This window comes from Chlorocebus sabaeus, chromosome 25 (genome assembly GCF_047675955.1).
Source record: "Chlorocebus sabaeus isolate Y175 chromosome 25, mChlSab1.0.hap1, whole genome shotgun sequence".
NCBI classification, from domain to species: Eukaryota; Metazoa; Chordata; class Mammalia; order Primates; family Cercopithecidae; genus Chlorocebus; species Chlorocebus sabaeus.
In genome coordinates this window covers 13494607-13521727 of record NC_132928.1, presented here as the reverse complement: position 1 = coordinate 13521727, position 27121 = coordinate 13494607, and the positions used below count along the sequence as shown (strand labels likewise).

Sequence of the window (27121 nt, the reverse complement as noted above, 5' to 3'; positions counted from 1 at the left end):
TCCCGTCTAACCTGACCACTACTCTTCTACACTAGTGTCTTTCAATATGTGATTCATAAACCTTCCAAAAAACCAACTGGAGCATTAGGTAAAATGCAAATTGCTAAATACTAGCCCAGATATACAGAATCATGTGTGAGTGGCCTGAAAATCTGCATTTTGTAAGTAATCTGAGAATCACCTTATCACCAGTAGAATTGAGAGTCACTAATTATTACTAGTAGCCATGGAAAAGAGGCAAAAATTAGAGACATGTTTTCAGTATGAAACCCACTTCATTCAGGTAAAAAAAAAAAAATCCATTGTATGTAAAAACTGAAACAATTTTAGTGGCAAAAGCTATATTATTATTTGTATTATAAATTAAAATGCCTTTTTCTTTACATAAATGTAGATTTATTTGGGTCTTCTGGAAGATTCTTCTTCTTATTATTGATTCATTTGCCAAGCTATAGCAAATAATAAATAATATTACTATTATTTGTCATTTTACCTGAGGAAGCAATATAACCCCTATACTTTAGTTCAATGTAATGCAACAATAAAATTGAGAAAATATTTTCTGTACACCAATATCTGTAGCACTTGATGCCAGGTGCTGTAATAATTATGCTGACAATTAAGTTTACATGTTTAAATACCTTATGGAAAAAATAATTCTTATACGTGCAAAGTCTTGAATCCATTCATTCTTGAAATAATTTCAAATCAAAGTGTGAAGTCAGTTTCTGAGCAGTCCTCAGTTTGAGGGGAAATGCCAGTCCTATCTCTCTGGGCTGCAACTTTGCATGATAACAGGGCTGCAGGAAAAATCAGCAAAAGCTACCCAGAGTTAATTGGAGCCCTTTCAACAAATCTAAAGATACACAGGAGTGATGACTGAAGGGTTTTCTACCCTGAGGCTCCGGCTGAGGAAATGAACCTTAAAGAAGTCCTTGCTCTGAACCTTGGCCTTGGGAGGGCACAGAATCTAGACTTTGTGGCCCAAAGGGGCCCATTTGCTCCTGAGTAGGCCTGTTAACCCTTGGACTCTCCATTGCAACTGGGATTTATCTCATTTAATCCTCTGATAGACAAATTCATGAATGGTAAATATTCTGCTTCACTATTCTATTTTCTTCAGTTATCCTAGTTGATATTCATTTTTAATAATTTTCCTTGCTTTTACCTTCTGCTTTTTGTAAGTCTGAGCATAAAATTGCACTTCCCTGCACTTAATTTTTGTCATCTTATAATATTCCTTTGCTAGTGTTTTCTATTTACTTTTAATAGCTTATTATTTTTTACACACATTTAATTTTTTCCCTCCTAACATTTTTGAGTTTCAGTGGGGAAATGAAAGTTATAAGAATTTCTGGATAAAATTTAAATGTGATCACTGGTGACAAACTCCTCCTTTAAATACAGTTTCCCTATGCTGGCTGTACAGCAGAATTACCTGAGATACTTTAAAAATACAAACTCCCAGGCCACATTCCAGGCCTATTGAATCAGACATTTTGCACATGGAGCACACAGGCATCAGTATATTTTTTAAAGCTCCCCAGGCGACTCAGTGTACACCTACAGTTTTGAACTACCATCTTGCAAGAATCCCAGTGAAATGACCAAAGTGTTATAAATACCTAAAATGAGACCAGGCAAAGACAATGGACTTTTAGAAGGAAAGTGCTAGGCAAACCTAGTCTTAAACTGGAAGCAAAACGCTAGCAAACTCGCAGAACTCCTACTCTACCAAACACTGGGAAGAAAAGAGCTGAAACTGCAGGGTGGCCGCAAGGCTAATGCAAATTTATCCCACTAACCCTATCATCATCTTAGCGAAGGTTTTTATTAACAGCAACTGGATGCCCCGTAAGATAATCAGAAAACAGTTTAATTTTCCTATGCAAACACCCAGTCAGAAGATTATTTTAGAAATGAGCCAACTGAACTATGGAGTTGAGTTTGGGGGAGTACATTTAGCTGATGGAAAAATTGTAACTCGAAAGAAGGATGAGAATACAGCCCTCAAATTACGGAAGATTATCATATTCTGGGGAGGATTTAATTCAAGAAACCTATAAAATGTAAAAATCATGAGTTGCATGCCATTAATAAGATCTAAAATAACTTGGAATCCACTAAATAAGAGACAGAAGGTAAGCGGTAAAACAGAGATGAAGACAAAAATTGAGAATTTCAAGAGGCAGGCAGCAATCAAAGTAAGCTAGATGAGGAAAAATGCAGATCATATCAAAGACTGTACTAGAAGAATTAAAAATCATCTTAGAAGTTTCAAAGAGCAGAATCAACAGTGCAAAAATCAGAAAATGGAAAGAAAAACAACTATGCGACAGTAACCCAGAAATCAGAAACTATAATTCAGAGATTATAAAGATAACGATGAATTCATTCAGCACTCACTATGTGCCTATTTCTGAGCAAAATATTTTACATAACTGATTTTAATCTTTATAGCAGTTCCACAATATAAATATGGTTTTCATCCCCAATTAATGAATGAGGAAACTCCAATGTAAGGATATGTTTTTAAATTTGCCTGAGATCACACAGCTAAAAAGTGGCATAGGTGGAATTTGACCTTAGATTGATTTGATTCTACAAGCCGTGTTCTGAACTACTAAAATGAGGAAGACGACGTCGGAAGAAATATACAATATTGAAAACTGCTATTTCTCACCAGAAGTAATGATCATAAACACAATGACAAATTTTCCAAGTTGAAGAAAGACCTAAATCTAAAGAATAAAAGAGCTTATTATATAACAAAAAAAAATTAATGAAAAGAAACCAGCACGTTTTCTGATTAGCATTTTTTAAATGTAATTGGTAAAGAACCCTATGCTAACCAATAAAGCTAAATTGCCTTGTACATTCAGTATCAGAATTATTTTATTTAAATATGACTCTCCTAACAACCAAAATTAACTGAAATATTAAAATCTCAACACAAGTCACCTCAGAAATGCTAAACAAGGATTCTTTTCAAGATCGATAGCAAAATTGCTGAATAGCAAAACTGTTTACATAGGCTTCACTGATTTTCCTCTCTTTTGGTACCTTGGTTTCTCAACCAACTGGCAAAGCAGCTGCCTCAAAACAATCTCTACACCCCTAACATCTCCACCAAATCCAGCTTTCTGGTTCTCTGCTTTCTAAACTCCTTCCATCTCACTTCCTAGTATTCCTTTTTGTTTACTGGGAAATTCTCTGACTTTGATAATTATCCCAGCTGGCTTTGGTGCCTCTCAATTCACATTCCACCCTCATTATCCTGGGTCTTCACAGTGAAAAGTCCACCTGGCAATACTGGAGGAGTTCTTAGTCTTTAAGATTACCTTCTACATATGTCCTTGACGACTCATTTTAGCATTGAGAGCAGCAAACTCCTTGAAAGAAAAAACATCAAAGAATTCATAGTACACACTGGCAAGAAATGAAGTGAAAAAAATCACTAAAAAACAAGAAATAATAAAACTGGAAAACATAAAACATGATGGCAGAAAGAAGACCAATTATATCAATTATAAAAACAAGTATGAATGAGTGACTCCCCTACTTAAATATGGAGAATCTCAAGTGAAAGATAAAACTAAAACTGCAGAGATATATAGAAGTCCTCTTTGTCATTGGAATTTTTTGTAAACTGTGACTTTTAAGTGAAGTGATAAACAACAAACCCAATTTTCCCACAGGCTAATTGACGTAAGAAAGAATTAAGATCCTATGTCAGCCGGGCGTGGTGGCTCACACCTGTAATTCCAGTACTTTGGGAGGCCGAGGTGGGAGGATCATGAGGTCAGGAGATGGAGACCATCCTGGCTACCACGGTGAAACCCCGTCTCTACTAAAAATATAAAAATTAGTTGGGTGTGTTGGCAGGCGCCTGTAGTCCCAGCTACTCAGGAGGCTGAGGCAAAAGAATGGCGTGAACCCGGGAGGTAGAGCTTGCAGTGAGCGGAGATCACGCCACTGCACTCCAGCCTGGTCAACAGAGGCAGACTCCATCTCTTTAAAAAAAAAAAAAATACTATGATGTATTTCTGGTCACAAAACATCACCAAACTTCTATAGACTACTAATATTAAACACTGAAATGAATGTGTGCTATGTGTGCTATACATCCATTTACAAAAGATTAATCAAAACAAGATATTGATTTACTCAAGTTTTGGTGAATCAGTGAGTGACAGTGGTCATAGTGGTATAAATCAAGGAATAAATGCTTTCTAAGTGAACACTGTAAGGAGCACCTCCTACCAGCATTTTGTTCAAACCCAGCAATCACAGACTGGGCAGCTTGCTGAGCCCTGTCATACTGCACTGTTTATTACTGTGCATCTGTATGATTATCATAGACTTTATGAATTTTTATTTTACAATGATTTCTATCTATTCGTTCATTTATTTTCCCATCTGCTTATTCCACTTTAGGGTTGTGTGTGGCTGGGGCCCATCCTGGCAGCTCAGGGCTCAAGGTAGGAACCAGCCCTGGACAGGCCACCATACCATCACAGGGCACACTCACACACACCTGCACTCAGTCACTCTGGGCTCATGTAGATAGCTCAGTTCATGTAAGGGGAAAACCTTTGGGATGTGGGAGGAAACTGGAGTACCGAGAGAAAACCCACAAAAACATGGGGAAAATGTGCAAATTCCACGCAGACAGTGGCCCTTGCTAAGGTTTTTTTTTTTTTTTTTTTTTCCCCCTCATCAACCTTATAAGAAAACAATGCTGAATGAAAGGACTTTAGCCAAGTTACTGCCAGGCAGTCGTGTGCTACATAATGTTTTGGTCAACAACAGACAGCATATAGGATGGTGGTCCCATAAGATTACGATGCAATGTTTTTACTATACCATTTCTGTGTTTTGATCTGTTCAGATACACAAATACTTACCACTGAGTTATAGTTCCCTACACTATTCAATACAGCTACATGCTGTGCAGGTTTGCAACCCAGGAACAATAGGCTATAACATCTAGCCTAGGTATGGAGTAGGCTATGCCATCTAGGCTTATGTAAGTACATTCTATGAGGTTTGCAAGTTGATGAAATCTCCTAATGACACATTTCTCAGAACATATCCATCCTTTAGCAATGCATGACTGTACCTAGAGCAATGAGACCTTGAAGGTTAAAACATAAATAATAAGTGTAAAAGTCACAAAAATTCAAAAAATGCAAACAAAAAATATCTCAGAGAAATTGACAAAACTGCACTCATAGTTAACATGGTTAACACTTCCCTTGGTTTTTGACAAATTTGATATATAAAAATAAACAACAATTGCTCAGTAGTTTTCTGATTTTCTTTCACCTATACATCACTACCATGTACAACACGCCTTTTGAGTAACATCCAGTACTACTACACTATGTTGGTTTACAATCTCTGGGATCTCTCCTTCAAGAAGGAATCCTTCAGAATCTTGGGAGAGGCTGATTTAATTTGAGAAGCCTCCCTGCTCCCAGTTTCTGATTTGCTCTTACCCTAACCTTAGAATTACTATTTTGAGGAAGATGCATTATGTTATCAGCATGGTATATCTAACATAAACAAATAATAATCAACCCTAAATGGGGAATATACATTTTTTAAAAATCACCCACAGTATATTGAACATTTTAAGGATGTTGTATTAACTACATAAAATATTTTTTAAATCTGTACACAAAAATGTAAATCAATTTTTTTTTAAATGACAAAACTGGGGGAGTTGCATCAGATGAGACAAACGTGTATATTATTATTCATATGCAGAGAAAAACTTTAACGAGAAAATGTGAATCATTCAATAGAAAACAATGCAGCCGGGCGCGGTGGCTCACACCAGTAATCCCAGCACTTTGGGAGGTCGAGGCGGGCAGATCACGAGGTCAGGAGATCGAGACCATCCTGGCTAACACGGTGAAACCCCGTCTCCAGTAAAAAAATACAAAAAATTCTCCAGGTGTGGTGGCGGGCGCCTGTAGTCCCAGCTACTCCGGAGGCTGAGGCAGGAGAATGGAGTGAGCCCAGGAGGCGGAGCTTGCAGTGAGCCGAGATTGCGCCACTGCACTTCAGCCTGGGTAACAGAGCGAGGCTCCATCTCAAAAAAAGAAAAAAAAAGAAAAGAAAAATTAACAATGAAGCTTGGTGCAGTGGCTCATGCCTGTAATCGCAACACTTTGGGATGCCAAGGCAAGTGGATCACCTGAGGTCAGGAGTTCGAGACCAGTCTGGCCAACGAGGTGAAATCCATCTCTACTAAAAATACAAAAATTACCCTGGTGTGGTGGTGCACACCTGAAATCCCAGCTACTTGGGAGGCCGAGGCAGGAAAATCTCTTGAACTCAGGAAGCAGAGTTTGCAGGGAGCTGAGATTGTACCACTGCACTCCAGTGACAGAAAGAGACCCTGTCTCAAAAAATAAAAAATAAATAAATAAAATAATAAAAAGCAATGGACTTACTTAGGCACATACAAGAAATAGAAATGGCCAATAAATATTTTTAAAAAATTAATCTCTCTAGTAATCACATAAACACAAACTAAAACAATATTCTGACATTTTGCCTTTTAAATTTGCAATTTTTTTCAACTGTTAAACTTGGTGTTAGCTAGATAAAATGAAATGCACAATCTTGCATTCTGCTTGCTGGTGGAAGCATAATTTGCACAGCTTTTTGGTCAGTGTCAAAATCACTATCCTGGCCAGATACAGTGGCTCATGCCTATAATCCTAGTGCTTTGGGAGGCCAAGGTGGGCGAATCACGAGGTCAGAATTCACCAGGTCAGGAGATCAAGACCATTCTGGCTAACACAGTGAAACCCTGTCTCTACTAAAAATACAATAAAACTAGCCCAGGCATGGTGGCGGGAGCCTGTAGTCCCAGCTACTGGGGAGGCTGAGACAGGAGAATGGCATGCACCCAGGAGGCGGAGCTTACAGTGAGCCGAGTTTGAGCCACTGCACTCCAGCCTGGGCAACAGAGCAAGACTCCATCTAAAAAAAAAACAAAAAACAAAACAAACAAACAAACAAACAAACAAAAAACCACTATCCTTTTCTTGAGAAATGACCATACATTAAGCATAGTGTTACACACTTCACAGATATCCTACAGGTAACATTGATACAGTGCATGCCACATGTCGAGCACTGTGCTACGTGCTTTATGTATACATGTATTCATTTAATCTCCACAGCTGCCCTGTGAGGCAGGTAGTTGTATCGCATTCTTATTTACCTAGAAGCATTTGGAAGCACACCGAGGTTTATTGATTTGTCCAAGTTACACAGTTAAAAAGGTTTAGAGCTAAAATATCATATCCCTTAATATTTTTAATATTCTTCTGAGGTAAATATTACTCTCCCATTTCAAAGGTTAAGACTTAAGGATCCAGAAGGATGTGGAACTTATCTAAGTCACAGGGAAAGTCTATAGCAGAGATTTATATCAATGTCTGACTTCAAAGTTCAAGACTATACAATGTCTTAAGAGCCTTGGATGCAGTTATTCCACTTCTAGGGATTTATTCTATCACAGTTGTCAGGAATTCTCCTAAGGATTTAGGTACAAATTTCTTTAAATTATATTAATTACAAAGGTAATTGTTGCAAACCCAGGAAGCAGGGGGAGACTGAAACAAAATGTGATTACATGAGAGGCCGAGCAGGGACATGGATGAAGCTGAAAACCATCATTTTTGGCAAACTAACACGGGAACAGAAAACCAAGCACCACATGTTCTCACTCATAAGAGGGAGTTGAACAATGAGAACACATGAGCACAAGGAGGGGAACATCCCACACCGGGGCCTGTCCAAGGGTGGGTGTGTGTGTAGGAGAGGGATAGCATTAGGAGAAATAACTAATGTAGATGCCGGGTTGGTAGGTGCAACAAGCCAGTATGGCACATGTATACCTATGTAAGAAACCTGCACATTCCGCACATGTATCCCAGAACTTAAAGTATAATTAATAAAAAAGAAAGAAAAAATTTGAGGAGAGGGATATAATGTTGGATGCTCTGTAGAATAGACTCATGGCCAGGGAGAGAAAAAAAAAGGCTATGAGAAAGATGAAGATAAGTATTGCAGTTGTCCAGGCAAAAGATGGTAGTGGTTTGGGCTGACCAGTAGATTAGAGGAGAAATGGATGAACTTCACATGTATTTTAAGAAATAGAATGACAACTGTGGATATGAGATGTGAAGGAGGTGGAAAGTCCAGAGTAACTCTCAGACTTTCTTGACTGAGTGGCTGGAGGTATCTATGAGAATGCAGGAGAAGCAAGAGTTGAGGTTTGGAAAGTGTAGAAGGTGAGAGGCATCCAGTTGGAAATGTCACTGTGTCCACATGCCTATTAGGATGCAGGCATTTGGATGTCTAGGTGGGATGTGCAATTAGGAGTCAACAGCAGCATCTGTCTGGTATTTGATGTTATGAGAATCAATAAGGTTTCTGGAACAAGCAAGAAAAAAAATGAAAGAGAAAGAAGAGACAGCCCAGTTCTAAATCTTGAGACTTTTCAATATGTCATCACACTTTGGAAGAAGTGAGCAAAGGATACTGAGAACAGGGTCCCTGGAGAATGCAGAGGTAAGCAGAAGAGTCATAGAAGTGAAGAAATATTTCAAGAAATGATGAGAGAGTTACTGTAGAGAATGCTGAAGAGTGGTGAAGACATAGAGTGCCAAGTGTTTTTTGCCTGTGTAAACATGGCAGTTCTTGGTGCTCATCACAAAAGTAATGAGCAGAGGCCAGATAAAGTGAAGACAAAATGAGTTTAGATACTTCATGCCAGATGAAGGCCGAGAGGAGGAGAGAGGGAGCAACAGCTGGGAGTTTGGACAGAATGAAGATTTTTGTGTTTGGTTTGGGTTAATGTGTTGGTTTTTAACAATGGGAGATAAAAGAGTTTGAATGACCCTGAGAAGAATCCACTCAGTCAGTGATTCTCAGACTCTGGCATACATCAGGTGTACCTGGGGCTTGTTAAAACAAGGACTGCTAAGCCACCCTGCAGAGTGTCTGATTTGGTGGGTTTCAGGTGGGCAGGAGAATGTGCATTAATAGTAAGTTCCCACGTGAAGCTAGTAATGCTGGTCCTTGGGCCATACTCTACTGCAGCAGAGAGAGGCATTAAAAATGTAAGTGAGAAGAAGATAAGCTATCAGTAACATCTCTGAAAAAACAGGAAAAGTCAGGGTCCAGAGGACTTGTGAAGATTTCTGTTTTTGATAGGATAAGAGAAGCTTTGTAAAACAGAAAAGAAAAAAGTGTGAAAATAAAAAATAATAATGAGAAGAAAATGATAGCATAGCATACACCTCCTATATGTCAAAATGTTTTTAAGTGTTTTAGCATGCATTCATTCATCCAACCCCTAATAACAACTCCATCAGGCAGAAAAATGCAATTAATATGTACCTTTGGTAGTAAGAAAGTAACAGAAATCCTATACAAAATATTGCTTTTCCTGTGGTGTCTAATTTGATCTAAAATAGAACGTTGTCAGTTGAGTGGGATGAGAAAGGGAGATAGCATGTGTATAGTTTGGGACAATGTAAAATATTTAATGAGGAGAATGGGAGAAGGAGACTATTCTGGAAATATAGTAGGATTGGTGTCATTACTGAGTGCTCATTTGTAAGTGGGGTTTAGCATTTTTAGCAATAAACTACTTAATATTTTCTAGCCCATATAACTGCCATGTGCAACCTGTGAAAAGGCAAGCTGTGGGCTTAATCAGGTTGGGTTTTTATAAGGAGGGTGAAATAAGAAAGAAGTGAAGGGTGTGAATTTGTTTGTTTTTCTTTTGCTAAAAGTTGGTGGTATATTTGGGCTGTACATTCCAAAGAGTCTAAAAAAAGGAAGCAAAGTCTTGAGGGAACTGACCAGCAGGTATGTTGGGGAAATATTTAAGGCTTTTCTAACATCCATTCTGATGGTTCACGTTACAAGATTTTTCGATAAAGGAAAATCTTTTTTCTGTCAAAGTTGACACATTTACTTTCTTTTTATCAAAGGCTTAAATTCAACTCTCCCTTTAAATGTGCTTTAATATTTCATGAAGTTGAAAAATGCTCTTAATACACATGCATGAATTTGAGTGTGAGATGTGTTAGTGGTGTGTATATTTCATTATAATCATTCTTCATGGCACACCGCACTGTGAGAAATCGATTCACTGATTTGCCAGTCCAAATAACTAGGGCTTCAAGACTCCTCCACCTTGAGATAATTAGGTTTAATCAGCAATTTTACAATAAATAATAGTGGTTTGAACTGGGGCTAGTCCCAAAGAGTAAATTTTTGCTTTGTGAAATAAGTATTTATACCTAGGATTTTCAAAAGATGTCTATAAGGTGTTAAAGGGCTACAGCCACCTATGATGTAATCTTTGGGGGATGGAGAGAATCTCTACCTTAGAATAAAATTATTCATGAGAGCCCATGCACATTGTAGAATTATCCTTTTTATCCTAGGTAGATGTAGGCTTCCACTACTTTAGATGGTTGTTATTCTTAATCAGGTGAAATACACGTATAATTAATAAATTAAAAATAAAAAAAACATTTGCAGAAGATTTTTATTTAAAATTCAAACAAAAAGGAAGTTAATAAGATCTGCCCTGTTAAAGAATCGCCTTTACCTGTGAGGGAGCTTGTATTGACAAATTCAGCACTGGCAGAGGGCATGTGGGGTGGACGGGTGTTGTCCTCACTGTAGGCTTGCAGAATGTACTTCTCAATTACTCCTCTGACAACAGGTTCATCCCAGGTCACCTCAATGCTGTATCCATTTAAGCTGCGGACTCTTGAGGGAGTTGGCACACTTTGTGGAGCTGTGAAGGAATAAAAGAGAAAATAGGGAAAATGGCAGTTCTGAGAAGACTATTGCTCCTATTCTTCACTTTTAATGGCCACAGTAAATCAGACTCAACCATTAGCATAAATACAATTTATTAGAGTTGTAACTTTTCAGCATTGATTTAATATGACTGCACATCTTGAGCCATTCAGTTTAAGTGATATTTCAGAACCATCAAAACTCCATCGACATAACGTTCTTTCAAGTCTAGTCCAGGTTTTCCAAAAACATTTAATGTATCAGACATGTTTAAACATCACTCGTAAAGAAGGAGGTGGATGGTAGGCAGATAACAAGTTCAAGCAATATAATGATGTACCCCCTTTGAAGCAAGATAATTAGACTGTTATTATACATAGTGGTTTGACACTTTTATATCTTCGATGTATTAGCCAAAAAAGATCACAAATGTGATTGTGTTGTACTTGAATGCCTGGACCCATTTTCCAAATGCAATTGTTTTTCTAATTAATTTTTAAAAAGCGAAGTTCTACCAGATATGATATATGGAATATATTCTTAATTGCAGTTTTTGGGGGTGGGGGGTGGGTAAAGGAGCTGGTGCCCTTGAGATTCTACAAAGTCATTTTCAAAGATTTGTTCTGCAGAATATCTGAAAATAATATCACAAAATGAGGAAGTTTAAAAGAACTACAAAACCTTACTTACAAGCTGAGCCCCCTAATTTAAAAAATCTATAACCTTTAACTATTTATAAGACATTTCTACAGTTCTGATCAGTAAAAACTTCATCACAGCTGAGTGCACTGGGGACACAAAGAAAGAGCCCAAGGAACTCTGGCAGGATGATGGATGACAGACCTGCTCTAGTTGCTCATGGACTCCTGAGCCCTGTCGATGGAGGATCACTCTGGTTTTCCACATCAAATCTCCTCCTCTCCGACTTTACTGTCCAGACCAATAAAATAGGACAGCTTTAAGGGAAACAGAGTGCACGTAAAGGATAAGAGGAAACACCAAAGGGGAGAACCACTCTCTGAGCTGTTTAAACACCACGGGCACCTATAGAAAACACACAGGCCACACGATCGAGTTGCAAGGAAAGGGACAATGGGAGTGATGTTGATTTTATTAGTTCTGAAATGTGGTACAGGGCAAAGTACAGTACTGTCTAACAGATGGTCTTCTCATAAGGGACAGAGCAAAACTGACTCAAAAATAATTAAATAGTGCAATTATTCTCCAACCCTTGGGAGCATGTAGCTGCTCAGTGTTGTGGTCAGATTGTAAATATGAATTTATGGCATAGGACTGTGGTCAGATCATTGCTATAAATTCAGAGCTGTATTTGTGTACTTTCTCAGTAGTACTCAAAGTGGGGACTATTAAGCTAAGTAAGCAATGTGCTTTCCAGACACCTATTAACGTTGCTGAATTATACTCAAAGCAGGCTTTATATTTGTTAATAAAGTAGAAGGGTGTGAAACAGGAAGAGAGAACATGTCAGGAACAAGTGAATATTTTATATTGGAGCTTTCTCTTAGCCCTGAAGTTGAAAAGGATTTTAAGAGATCGTTCAGCTCATTGTCTTGCCTATAAATAGGTGATAATTTAAATCATCTTGGAAAAGTGTCAAGTTGTCCTCTTATGGAAAATATGTAGGTAGAGAGTCTTGAAAATTATTCTTAGTTGCTCATCTCAGTATTTAATTATATTTTAGATTAAGAAGATTCCTCAAAGGATACCTGGCATAGTCACCCACTGTAGATTAAGTATAAGAGAATATCTTGATGGAAACGCATCTTTAGACAAATTGTTACTTGCTAAATAAACTTTCTTACAGAGACATTAAGTGGCAATCATTTGGAGATATGTTCAGTTTCCTGACAAATATTTGACCTAAAATGGTAGAATGCCACTGATTCACAAAACTCTGTGCTGAATGCCTTCCTGTGGGGGTATTATGGGGAAAGATTTTGTGGCCAGTCAGAAGTACAAAACAAGTCAATTGTCTGAGATTAGGTCTAATGTATACTGTCTCCTAGTTGGTTCTTTTCCAACTCAAAATAAATTAAACCAATCAGCAATTTTTTCTCTCTGGGGAGAGTCATTCTAAGATTCTAATAGTCAACAACAGGGCAAACATCTGCAATGATGTCATAGACACACCTGATTCCAACCAGTTGCAGGTTTCCAATGCGCCTTCTATGAGAAAGTCAAGAGGGTGCCACTCCCTTCCAAGGATAATCCTAATCCCTGACTTCAACTTCTTGCTATATATGCCATCTGTAAAGGTTACCTATCCTTAAGCATAATAGGTAGGTGGGACTATTACATCCTTAAGACAACCTGAACTTTCCTTTCTTCTGCATCCTAAGAGGAAAGGATCAATTCTGAGTAAATATTTAGTGAATTCTTGACGTATCAAAAGCACTGATCTGCTAAGCATTTTAGCCATTGACAGATGTATTTTCAAATCAAGGCATGTTCTGTCAGAAGACTACAAAAATATTACTACTTCAGGGTAATAGTCCTTCCTTTTATATACATGCACAAATACACGCATGCGTGTGTGCACATATGCATTTGAAGGTAAGTATTTACCTGCTCCTGTTGTACGTCCTCGACTCCAGTCACTATATACTGAACCTCCTTCATGCGAGGCTCTCACCCGATACAGGTATTCTTAAATGGAAATAAGATGCAGCAAGATTAAAATAATACTCATATAGACTAATAAGGGACTGGCAGGGAGGGAAAGGGGGATGAATAAGAGACATGCAACATTTAATTTAGAGGACCTCCACATTACCTGTAAAAGGCTGGAGACCACTCTCGTAAACACTCTGCTCTTTTCCCTGGTAAACCAGAATGGAGTCATTTCCCCTGCAGTTAACAGCACTGTCAGTTGATAGGCATCCATCCAGATTGACTCTGACAGCACCGCTGGACACAGATGCCAAGTTAACGACAGCACCCCGTGTAAATTTAACATCCTTCATGCAACCACCGAAACCTAGCAAATAGTAAGGGATTAGTATCGCATAAAGGGCTTGAGTCATTAATTACTAATCATTTTTGTCCTCTGTAGTACTACATTTTGAGGAAGGGGGGTGGTTAGACACAATTGCTAGACTTTCAAGTCTTTCTTGGGAAACATTTTATGCCTCCTCCTTTTTATCAAGCTAATTTGTTGCAAAGAAATATAGTTCTGTTATTTGGAAAACACATTCATGGATAATTTTAATTTAACTTCTGGTCCTGAAAAAGCATTTCTTTTACCTCTTTAGGCCCACGTTTTCTAAATTCTGTTTCTTCCCATAGAAGAAAATTTACGCAACTTCATATTATGGTAGAGGGATAGCCCCATGTCTCCTAATTTTGAAAAATTAAGTGACTATATAAGTCAGTTTTAAATGCCAAAAAATAATATTTGAATCAGCATGATTATTCAATAAACTCATTGGGGAAAAATACACTCTGAGGATTTTATGCAGAATAGCAGGAGAGAGAACATAATTTCAAAATATATTAGAATCCTGGAATATTGCCATGAATTGCGTAACAATCACTTCAGAGGTACAGAATTTAGCCTGAGTTACATCAGCCTACGGAAGAGCTGTCACTATGCTCTATCGTTTTTCACAGAGTTCCATAATCTTGAATATACAAAATGGTCACTAGTTTTACATCCCCATTAGTATGACAGGGGCCAGCCTTCAGTGTTGGCAATAGCAACACCATGAGATTTCATGGAATGTGTATTCTACACAGGTGACCTTAGAACACCCAGTGTGTAGTACCATTCTGTGAAGTTTAACAGAGAATGCGGATGAAATGAATTTAGAGTATTCGCCACTTTTTTGTTAGACAGCAAACAAAAAAGGCATCCAGTCAGCCAGGGAATAGCAGTGGCTTTGAATTACATGCTATTTTGTGAAAACAGAGATCAGCTCAGTGAAGTCTGGCAGTACTCTGTGCAGAAAACTGCACGAAATTGGGACAAACAGGACCTGGTTTGAGATTGCTGTAGCGTGCATGTTCTCTCTCTCTGAACAAAACCCTGTAAAGTTTGAAAGGCCTCAAACACATGATCAGCTCTTTTCAAGATTAAAGCACAGCAGCAGGAAATGGAAATAAAATAGAATGCAATGCATAACAGTAAAATAAGTTAATAGTAACAATGACCATATTGTTCTCCTCAGCGTTTGCATGATGTGCTATTATGCCTTCTAACACATTAAGTTGCAGCCTATTTCCTTTTAAATGTCTTTTACTATTATCCACAATTTTTTTAGTCCTGACTGATCAATACTGCTAGTCTATCTTAAACACACAGTAGACACTCAATAAGTTGGGTGAATTGAATTGAAAGCAACGAAGCTCAATATAAAATCATTGACTGGCAAATTCGGAAGCTAAGAATTTTAATTTATTCATCAGCAGTAATTTTCTGATGGCACATAGCTGTAGTATCAAAATTCTCTGTACCCTGACTTCCCTACTAACAAAATGAGAACAGTGGAAGGGCAGCTTGACAAACAAGTGCTGTTATAAGAAATGCCACATTATTTTTTGAGGGGTACATAGTTTTAACTTTGTAGGATGAAAAGAGTTCTTCAGAGGGATGATGGTGATATCTACAAAACAGTGTGAATGTACTTAATGCCACTAAACTGTACATTTAAAAATGGTTACAGTGGTAAATTTTATGTTACCTATATTTTACCATAATGTTTTAAAAATTAAAAATTTAGGCCGGGCGCGGTGGCTCAAGCCTGTAATCCCAGCACTTTGGGAGGCCGAGACGGGCGGATCACAAGGTCAGGAGATCGAGACCATCCTGGCTAACCCAGTGAAACCCCATCTCTACTAAAAAATGCAAAAAACTAGCCGGGCGAGGTGGCGGGCGTCTGTAGTCCCAGCTACTCGGGAGGCTGCGGCAGGAGAATGGGGTAAACCTGGGAGGTGGAGCTTGCAATGAGCTGAGATCCAGCCACTGCACTCCAGCCTGGGCGACAGAGCGAGACTCTGTCTCAAAAAAAAAAAAAAAAAAAAAAAAAAACACCCACACAAAAACAAAACAAAACTAAAAAAATTAAAAATTTAACAAAAACCATAATAAAAATTAATTCACAAGATGAAATTTTCAATTTGGGAAAGCCCAGGGAGATACGTCTTTCTTCATTTTGGAGATGAAGAAAAAGGCCCAGAGAGTTAGTTATAAAATGAAGTTTGTAAGTAGAAATCCTCCTAAGGAAATGGTCCTGTGGCCCCAGGCCTTGGAGACTGCTAAGCTCTTGAAGCTGCTGAGCTCTAGTGCAGGGTCCTTCCAGTGGCATCCTTCTGGTGGCAACCAAAGAGTTCAGTTAATGTTGTCCCATGCTTTCAACTCTGTACCACCAGAAATGCTCCCTAGCCACCTAAAACATTTGAATGGGATGTAAGGACAAGAGGAGAAAGGGGATGTTTGTGAGAGGAGTAGAAATGCCTTATTTTCTTACTCCACTACCCTTGTGAGAATCCAAAAAAATCCCCATCCACGCCACCACCCCTGGGCCTCTAAATGCCTAAAAGGTAGCCCAGACTCTAGGGTGACTAATCAGAAAAACATTAGCCCTTCTTCTAGGGAAGGCAGTACTGCTGCAGGGTGCTTGACTTGACAGGCCAGCTAACTTTCAGCCCCCACTCCCTCCCTCTCCATGGAGGGGTTTGGGCAAAGCATTGCCTGTGAGACCATATGCCAGACCCAGTCATGCCCAACCTAGATGTAAATGATTATCCTCATTGATCATTCTAAGAAGATAAACTCTCATCATCCGAGCTGGCACATCTTCAGCAAATTATGTTGCCCAGCATTTCCAAAACAAGAAATAAAATTAGTCTTGTATCTGATTCGGAGAAGATTACAATGTTAGTGTATTAAAAAAAAAAAAATAGTACTCATATGACCAAAAAATAGAGCTTCTGATGAAAAAAAAAAAGGTGTTAATTGAGAAGCAGAGAAAAGGAAAAAGGTTTTTAAAACAATTGATAGTGGGTTGAAAGAAATACATTAAGTGAACATGATTCGTTTTAACTGCAATTGACTACGTTCATGCTGCACCTCTGTATTGTGACTAGTCTCCCTGATCATCGTATAAAACATGCAGTTATTTACATAGATCAGTGTCTCTCAAAGCATCTGAGTCAGAATCTTAGGGGACAGGGGTCCCTAACATCTGTATTTTTAATAACCTTTCCCGGTGATGTCAATGTATCTTGAATAGCAATAATAATAATAGCTAATTTTGACTTCCATGTTCCAGCTACCATACGTCAATATTTTTTCAATGTTTTGAGAACCACTGATAGGGATGCTACTGCACTAATAAACATTTAATATTTAATATTTTAAATTTAATATTACTCATAAATAAAATACCTTCCAGTATCAGAGACTTAGTCGTAGCATGTAGGTAAAATTATTCCCTTTGGGTCTATGGCGATATTTTAAACTTCTGTTATTATCTTACAATTTCAGTTTTAACCATGTCTTTAGGACCATCAATAATAATGGGTTTAGGGGTAATTCAAAGAACAAGGCTGTATATGCAGGGTTTTTGTTTCTCGTCTTCATTTTTTTTTTTTTTCCCCAGAAGCAAACAGGATTAAGTAATCTCACTCTTACAAAGGGTTTTCAAGTTCTTTCTAACCTCAGAAAACTGAAAACCTGGAGAAGTTCTTATACGAATGTAATATTTTTAGCTGCTGTTACACCTTAAGTGCCTTGAAAATGTCATTACTGTCTTACACCCCAGTTATTCATTAACTCCTTACTACTACCCTTCTAAAAGTCCCCTAAGAGCTTGCCATATATTTTCTATTCCAAGGCATTTAAATCTTTATGTACTTACCAAATAGGCAAAGACTGCTTCATGAAAATTTTAACCATTCAGGGTACATAGATTTTGAACTCTGTAAAGGACCTTTTCCACAACCAGGAGTGTGCTTGGTCCCATGCTGGAAGTTACTGTGCATTCCCCACTTTACAAAGGAGCATTGGCCAATGTCCATAAAAGAGAGCATTGATTGTAATAAGGAGAGTTGACTTTATACCAGGCTGCCTGAGAGAGACTTAGTGTCTTTCTATCTGCTTACTAGCCATGTGACCTTGGGAAAGTTACCTTCCTCTCTGCTCTTCAGTTTCCTCATCTGTAATGAGGATATAAATAATAATGCCTAACACACTTGTTAGGAATAACTGACTCACCTATTCTCACGTAAGCTCTCAGAACCATGACTGCCACAAGAAATGATACACAGATATTGTTAGCCTTTTCAAATTAATTATTTCTCTGATTACATTCAAACTTCTATGAGTTAACTTCTTACCTAAACTATAAGTAATGTAATGTACTTTTCCTTTCTCTTATGGTTACTGATAATCTACAATACATAGATTTTCACGAGTATGTTTGGAAGTCAACCAAATACACCCCACATTTTTTTTTCCACATGAAAGCTCTACTGAAAAACTATGGAGACAATTAGCATTTATGTCAAAGAAAGAAAAGGCAATGAATTGCATTGATCTTTTTTACCAGTTATGCATATCAACTTAATTTATTTTTTCATCTGTAAATACAAATAATGATCAGTATCCAACATATGAGGAAATACATTTATATGCATTATACATAATTATATATTATATACAATTATGTATGTATACACGTATATTCATATATAATTATAGATCTCACATATAATTGCATTATATATTTAAAATATGCATTATATAATATGTATATATTATATAATCCATATAATAAATATATAAATTACAAATTTTTCCATATAAATATCATCTCTGGGAAGCACCTCAGGTACCTTATTTATAATCAACATAATTATTATAATATTTCTTCAATAAATAGTAATTAATATACATATATATAATTATATACCACATATAGAATTACATGTCACAATAATAATATGTATATTAATTACTATTTACCGAGGACATATTGAAATAAATATGCTGATTATAAATGATGGCATGCTGTTAAGGGTAACACACAAAACTATTTGAAAAAGTGCTCCATTAGTTTTTAGGGTTTAAATTTCCCCAGAAAAAGGGGTGTTGTTGGGTGCTGCTTTTAGCCTGAGTCTATTGCTATCACTTGAAACACAGAACCACCAACATCTGTTAGCACCAGGGCTGTATGGATTTGTGAATTCCTCCAGATGGAACTTACCTTGTTCCAAACACAAATGTTGATAAGAGTTCAGCAGCTCCTGTGGGATTCCTCCCACATAAACTGGTGAATTCACCACCAGTGGCTGGGCTCCGGACTCCGATGCGTGCTTCATCAGTCCATTCACACTTGTTGATATGAAAGAGCCTTCCTTTTTAATAATGACTTTATTCCACTTTCCATTACAATAGGCTAGCCCCAGCAATAGATCCACTTGTGTAAAGGCAAGACTGGTATTTAGCCGGAAGCTCAATATTCCACTTTTCAGCTCCATCTGTATTTTATATTAAAAAAGAAAGTAGGTATATAAAAAGGCTGCAGAAGGGCAGTTTGGGAGAGAACAGAAGGACAATTTCTTGAAGAAAAGTAAAACAGTTCCCTGAAAGCACTCTATAGAAATGTGTCACTTTACCCTAAGTTTCTGCTTAGGAACATAGGAAATCCTTTTCAAGCTTATAGCTGACATGAAGAATGTTGTATTGATGTAAACAAATTCATATCTAGTAATGATTAGACGATGTGATGCAATGTTATGTAGACCTAAGGTTTATTTTTGCTGCAACATAGTTAAAAGATTAAACCCCTGTGTAAGTGACTGAATGACTGAAGAGAACAGAACAGTTTGAACTACGACTCTTTGAATTTTTAGAAAATGAGAAAATACTACTTCATATATCAATTTAATTTGGGGGAAAATATGACAAGACAATAAGAAAATGAAATGTCAAGCTTGATTAAGCTTATTTTAACTGGCTAGTGAACTCAATTTCAAATTTGTAAGACATATTTTGATTCAATATTTCAGTTTTATTCTAAATCTTTAACATAATTGCTTCTATGTGTATTCTATTAGATGACTGTACCATTTTCTAATGTGAACATATTTCACCCAAATTTTCATAGTAAAAAATAAGTTCATAGATTTTCCTTCAAAATGTCTCATAATTATTTTACCTAATATATTTTTACTTTGTTAGAAACATATCAGTGACCATAGGATATTTAGAATCTTGAGATCAGTTGTGTTAAGTAAAACAGATTAAATCATGCCAGATACAAACTATGACTTTTTCCATAAAAGCATCATCTTCAGGAAGGACCTCAGGTAAGCAATTGTTCATTTGTCTACCCGCTTATTCAATAAATACTGAGTCTCTTACAATGTGCCATATACCTGCTGCTCTAAGGTAAACACTGCTCCTAAGAGTCATGCTGTGTAGTAGCAGAGGCAAACGTGGGAGCAATACTACAATCAAGACAGGAAAGGGGTAAAGTGAAAGCAGATAACAGAGAAGGTTTTTTGCTCCCTGGAAGTTGGGAAAGGTTTAAAGTAAGATTTTAGAAAGTGTATCAGATTCATGGAGGGTCCCCCAAGGAGGGGGACTAATATGCACAACATGAGAACATCAGGTTTAGAGAAAGGCACCAACTTAGGTGAGACAAAGGACACATATGGAGGTGGGAGCTGAGGTAGTGTCTTGCCAGCTATGTAGAAGCCAGATTTTAAAGGACTTTCAGTGATAGGAGGGTCTGGTATGGAAAGAGTGTCTGGCGTCTGTCTGAAACCATAACTCATATTCTTTCCACTATTACCTTGCACTAAAAGCTTACTTTACCAGAAATAAGAAGTACATGCTGAAAACAAATCTCGTCTACAATTCAGGAAATGCGTTAGGAAATGCATTTAATTGTGAAAACATATTGAGAGTCATTAAAACAAAGATAATGATGATGCTGATGAAAGGGAAGACTCGATCTAAGAAGTATTTGTAAAAGCAACTCATTAGGACCTGGTAAAAAGGTAAATGAGTTAGATGAATGAAGAGAAATTAAGAACACCTCTCATCTTTTTTGGATAAGTAGGAGAGTGTTCTGCCGTCATCACGTTGTGAAAAGCATTTGAAAGAAAGGCTGAGGGTCGTTGTTGACAAGGAGGAGGGGGGAGTTCATTTTAGATATATTGAGTTTAAAATGCCTATAAAACATCCAGATGAAACTCTTTTTGAGGAAGTCAAACATAAAGATATGCAGTTTGGTGATGGCCAAGTAAAATGGAGAAAATACATCACAAAATAAATAAGATTATTCAGTGAGTGTAAAAAGACTGAGATAAAAGGGAAAAGATTAGTGTCCTCAGCAAGACTAATGTTTTAAAGGGACAGCATGGTAGAAAACAGTTCTTTTAAGTGACAATGATCTCCTTAAAGAAGCTAAGAGAACTTAATGAAATCAGGAGAAACTAGTACTTTGGAAAATCAGTAGGGAAGAATGAGAAAAAAACAGAGAATAGCAGAAAAAGAACAAATAAGATAAGAAATAAAAATCATTGGACTAGGAAATGCGGGGGTCATTGACCACTTTAGAAAAGTGATTTCATAGGAAGGTGCGGTAGTGGTAGAAACCTAATGTACAATCATTTTAGGGACTGAAGTGAGATGAAAAACTGGCAATAACAAAAGTAACCGCTTTCAATGCACTTGACCATGAAGGTAAGGAAAAGTACAGTGGAGGAGGCTTCATAGACAAAAGAAAAAACACTAAGGAAAATAAATTTCAATCATTCCATATATTAAGGGAAAAGAGCCAATTGAGAGGGAATAGTTGAACACACAAAGAGGGAAGACTGTAGAACAAGTTCTTGCAGAAGAAGGGATAGAATCTAGGATGATGGTAGACATATTTTCTTTAGTTGTAAGCATAGTAATTGTTCATTTGTTCCCCTGAATCAGTAGAGAGTTAAATTTGGCTTGCCTCAAATACAGTCAAGTTGATAGAGAGAGAGATTGAAAGTTGAATATGTATACTTGTTCTTATCAGGAGAGTGAGGGACTACCTGATGACATTCAGGTTATAGTGTTTCTAGATCCTAAGATTCTTTTTCTTTCACTTTCTACTCCTAAAATATATTAGAAAATCCTGTAAACAATAGATATTGTTTAATAAAAGAATTGGAGAGCTCAAAACACGTTCTCACGCCCGTATTAGTTTTCCTATAGTGTTTAGCAATCTAGCTACTAGAACTGAGAAGCAAGGTGGCTAGACTGATTGATCAAGGTTTGTGAAGCCCAGTACAAGATTCAAAATCAGGGCATTGGTAGAAATACTGTTGAAGAAATACATTATGGTGGCTCAGGTAAGGAGTAAGTTAACTAGAAAGTGGGCTGATAGTCAATGGTGTCAATGCCTTGGTGAACTTAATGAGAGACTGAGAGAGCTAGAGGGATATGAGGTTATATTTTGAGATTTAAGGTTCTGGCAATGGAAACATTCTGAGTTTATCAAGTTCCAGGGGATAACCATGCATACTGAAGTAAGTTAGTGTAATAGAAGGAGTTGAAATCTGTGAGCAGCCTCAGTCCTCAGATATGGCAGACTGTAATGTACGTTTTATGAAAGACTGCTTCCTTTACAGTTGCATGGGAAGTGTTAAAAGAAAGCCAAGCACATAGTGAGCACTCAGTATATATTTATGTAAGTGTATTGATTTTTTTGTTCGTTTGTTTTGAGACAGAGCTCTCTTGCCCAGGCTGGAGTGCAGAGGTGTGATCACAGGTCACTGCAGCCTTAGACTCCCAGTCTTCAGCAATCCTTGCCTCAGCCTCCCAAGTATTTAGAACTACCCACAGTGCCTGGATAATTTTTTACTTTTATTTGTATTTTTGCATACAAAGGGTCTCCCTATATTGCCCAGGCTGGTCTCGAACTACTGGCCTCAAGCTATCCTCCTGTAATCCCAGGCTTCTAAAAGTGCTGGAATTATAGGAGCGAGCTACTGTACCCAGTCTTAATTTTTAATTTTTAATTTTTTTTTAGTAAAGTTACTTAAAGTTAACAGTATTATTTAAAACAGTAACAAAGCAACGAATGGAGGAAGGTGGAGGGTGGAAGTGTGGCATAGTAGGGCCTATAGACTTCCAGTGCAGGCATATGGTCCTCAAGAGGAGGAGCCAAATGGTAAACATCTTTGTTTCCTCCACAGTATATGCACATGTAGATGACTCAGCGATGCTCAGTGAAGGTCACCACAGCATGAGCTCATTCACATGTTCACTCATTCATTCATTCAAGGATATTGATTAACATGATAATTGCTAAGGCTTAGGCACTGGGGATACAACTACAAAGAAGAAAACCAAGGTCCTTGGATTCACAGACATTACGTTTCAGAGAAAGAAGCCAACAATACACAAGAGGACAAATAAATATTTAAAGAATCAGAAATTCTAATAAATACTATGAAGGGATAAATTTCCATTTCCCTTCTTAGCAATATTGGCATTGTATATACTAGAAATGTTAAAAAAAAAAAGAAAGAAAGAAAAAAAGTGAACGTATCTTAGACTCTTAAAATCACCAAGACTTGTATTTAATTGTCTATTTGTCTAGAAATCAAGAATCTAAGGGTGAGATGTTCATATTTTTCTCCTGTTTCTATGCTAGTTCTTTAAAACAACTTTTAAGAATTAACATTTTTAATAACATACTTAACAGTGGTATCAGATTAATGATTAAAGACAAAGAAAAGCAGTTACCGTTGCCCATTGTATTTAGAGAAATGTATAAAAATGTTTATAGCAGTCTTACTCATTGTAGCAAAACGTGGGAACAACCAATACATCATTGGTAAGAGAAGAGAAATACTACACAACCAAGAAAAAGTATACCTGTGTGGACACATAAATGACTCAGAAACAATGTTGAGTGCTAAAGAGAGAGCATAAAACAAATTTTATAAATTTCAAAAGCAAGAATTTGTAGGCATTCATTAGGTGTTCGAACTATAAAAATGCATGGGAATAACAAACACAGAATTCTGATTACATGTGACATCTAAAAGAAGATGGAAACACGATAGGAAAGACTTTACAGATAGACCAAAAATAATAATATTTAGTTATCAGGTGTGGTGGTAGATTCAGGAGTGTTCACTGTATTATTATATTTGATTATCTATATGTCATATGAAAAATATATAATATATATTCTTTTGAAACTCATATCAAAAGATAATGAGGGAAATAGTGTTTTTCATATCTTAAGATACTAAATTGTATTTTCTTAATTCCTTATATCTAATCTGTTTTCTTAAAATGATAATTGTTACAATTATCATTGTAAAAAATTACTAGGATAATAAAATACAAAATATTTCACAGGACTTCTATACTAAAAATGACTTTGGGAAAAAAAAAAGAAAACAAATGTGAATTTGTAAAGAAACCCCAATTAAGTGTAATGCCTGCCAACACTTGGTTTATTTATTTTATAGTTGGATCTAGTATTTTAAAGTAATTTTAATCAAAGTAATTTACATACAGCAAGAAAATCAGGTCCATCTTTATTATAAACGAAAAGAAGCAATCCATTTAATTGGTCAGTTCTGAACTTAAAGGAAATCTCAAAGTTCATTCCACCATGAAACATATACGGATGAAGTTCCAGGAACCCTTTAAAGATAAAAGCATGTACATGTTAGCATGTGTAATACAATATTGTCAGCATTGTAAGGGTGATAAGAACCTCTAGGACACATTCTGCCACTGAGTAAATCTCACAAAAGAAGATGCAAATCAATGTTAATAAATCCCTTTTTTAATTGTACAGAAGTGACAGAAAGACCTAGATATATTAAGAAACACTTTGATAGATATTATACTTTTTAAGAGGAAGAAATTTGCTCTGATATTATACTTTCTAAAGAGGAAGAAATTTGCTCTCTAAATCATGTGTTGTCTGTATCATGTATGATTATTACTGTTTTAGGTAAGTATTAACAATAAGTAGTTTGCATTGACTAAAAGAAACTCAGAATGACCTTGATGAAAACAGAACAATAAAAAATGTGCAGATTATATTATTAATATCATACGCCTTTTTGTACTGAAGGCAGTTTAAGCAACTTAATAACCAACCAACTTAGCTATAAATGTAGGAGGCAGAGATGGGCTTTTATTTGATGAACAAGCCAGGTATTCCAAGCCACCATCATCCCTCTCCCCTTCCCCTGGGTGGAAGTCTCTGATCTGATCATACAGAGACTCAGTGAGTGTGTCAGGGGTAAGCTACAGACACTTACACCTCCCCTTTCATTGTAGCCTTTTGAGCAATGGCAGGGATAGTGGTTCTAGTCTCCAGCTCTCTCTCAATGGCCTACTTAACCCATTGCTTAGCCGAGAATTAACTCTTAAGAACATTGTTCTTCTATATAATGAGATAAATAGGTATTTGTGGATTAACCTAGTAAATAAAACTCTTTGAAACATCTTTCTGAGTGCATTCTAAGTACACATCTCTAACTGTATTCTAGTTTCCAAACAACTGACTTACAAATGCACATTGGTGATGCTAACATATGTAAATCAAGAACTGCATGGGCTACCAGAGATATTATACATGGATGTATATTTGAGTCTTATAATTTATATTGCACATTCAGATATCAAGAATATATTTGTGTGCACCATTGGAATAACTAGGTATTTCTGTGATACTAGGTTCGTATGAGGTCAAGTTAATCAAACAGGAGAGATTAAATTATACAAAGGATAGAACATAGATTTTAAGTGAACACTCATGTCTTTTTTAGAGCATTACCTGCTCCTAGGAACTGAGCTCCCTCATTTAATGAAGCGGGGCATCCCTCCCAGCTGTTATACACGTTGATTTGTTCTTCAGAATTCTGCCAATCCAGAGGTTCCCAAATAGCCGACGGATTGTAATTCTTCATGAAATGTACATCCTTGAGACAGCCCACAAAACCCTTTTGGATTATCTCTGCAGGAGTTTATAGATATCAAGAAATATGTATTTCAAAAGATTCTTTTCAAGCAATTAATTTTATGTGCCATTAAAATCAAAGAAATAGGCACTAGCTCTCACCACCTATTTACTGCAAGCCTCTTAATGATTCATGTAAACACCACACCATCAGCTATAGTAAATGATAGCAATTATAATGTTTAGCACTGGTTCAAACCCATCATATCTGCAGAAACAGATGTTTATGCAGAAACCTTGGTTTTGCAGTAGCAAGAATATTGCCTTTTCAACTAACACAGAAAATTCATCTGCCACTAGCCTCAAAGATAAAGTACTATGACTTTAAAAGTTAGATTTGAAGGGAGTGTTTCTATTTAACATGTAGTTTGTAGTTTAGATTCCTCATCTATGAACCAGTCTGTTACTGAAGTAAATCAATAATTTGGTTTCATTTTTTGGAAATGTATATAGTGTTGACGTTGAATGTGGAACTCTCCAGACCAGGTAAATGTGGGGTTCATAAATACAGTGAATAGGGTGATAACAGAAGGTTGAGACAGAAAATGTGCAAATGAGTGATTTAGAGAAAAAGCAAGAAAAAAATCAAGAGGAGGAGAAGGCACACTGAAGTCGAATTTCACACAGCCACCTCCTTTCCTATGAGGGCAAAGCTTAGTTTCCAGCTTTGAGTGTATGAGAGTTTTATAAGGCCAATTTACAGAGACAAAGTAAAATTGTTCATTCATAATGGAGATGTGTCCTTTACAGGAAGGGTACTTAGTATCAGGGTATTCTCTCCTTCTAGTACCTGAAAATACTATTTCCCAGAAGGGCAAAAAACAAAGGTTTTATGTGTGTGTGTGTGTGTGTGTGTGTGTGTGTGTGTGTTTGCGCGCGCGCGTGCGCGCTACAGGGACTTCTCTATCAGTCTCAAGTAGTCAATGAAAACCCTGTCTAATCTAGAGACATTTCTGAGGAGGTAACAATAATCAGCTTTGAGAATTCAATTATACCCTTCTACTAAATTTGATGAATACTTTCTATTCCTTTTGATCTTCATCATGATTCCCTGAAGACTACAACCCATGAACAAATTATACTTATCTGGGTCCTAGCTTATTTGTAATATTTATGCAGTTATATTTTAACTTCCTGGGAGAGACTTGGAAGGCACCCTGTGATTCTTAATGAGGACTTGGGAAACAATCCTAGAATTATTAGCATTTGTGTTTGAAGGATGATTTTTTTTTTCCTACCTAAGGTTAATTCCATTCGTGTTCGTTTTA

General features: G+C 36.9%; 1 protein-coding gene across 1 annotated transcript in view; it reads right to left on the bottom strand.

Moving 5' to 3' along the window:
- The window catches only part of USH2A (usherin), a 785943-nt gene that overhangs the window by 420872 nt on the left and 337950 nt on the right, over nt 1-27121 (bottom strand). The window contains exons 24-29 of the mRNA XM_007988447.3: nt 25671-25850; nt 24393-24523; nt 19077-19350; nt 13646-13849; nt 13438-13518; nt 10655-10846 (exon numbers count right to left, since the gene is read on the bottom strand). Of these exons, the coding sequence (XP_007986638.3) occupies nt 10655-10846; nt 13438-13518; nt 13646-13849; nt 19077-19350; nt 24393-24523; nt 25671-25850 (1062 nt within the window). The remainder of the gene's footprint in view (nt 1-10654; nt 10847-13437; nt 13519-13645; nt 13850-19076; nt 19351-24392; nt 24524-25670; nt 25851-27121) is intronic.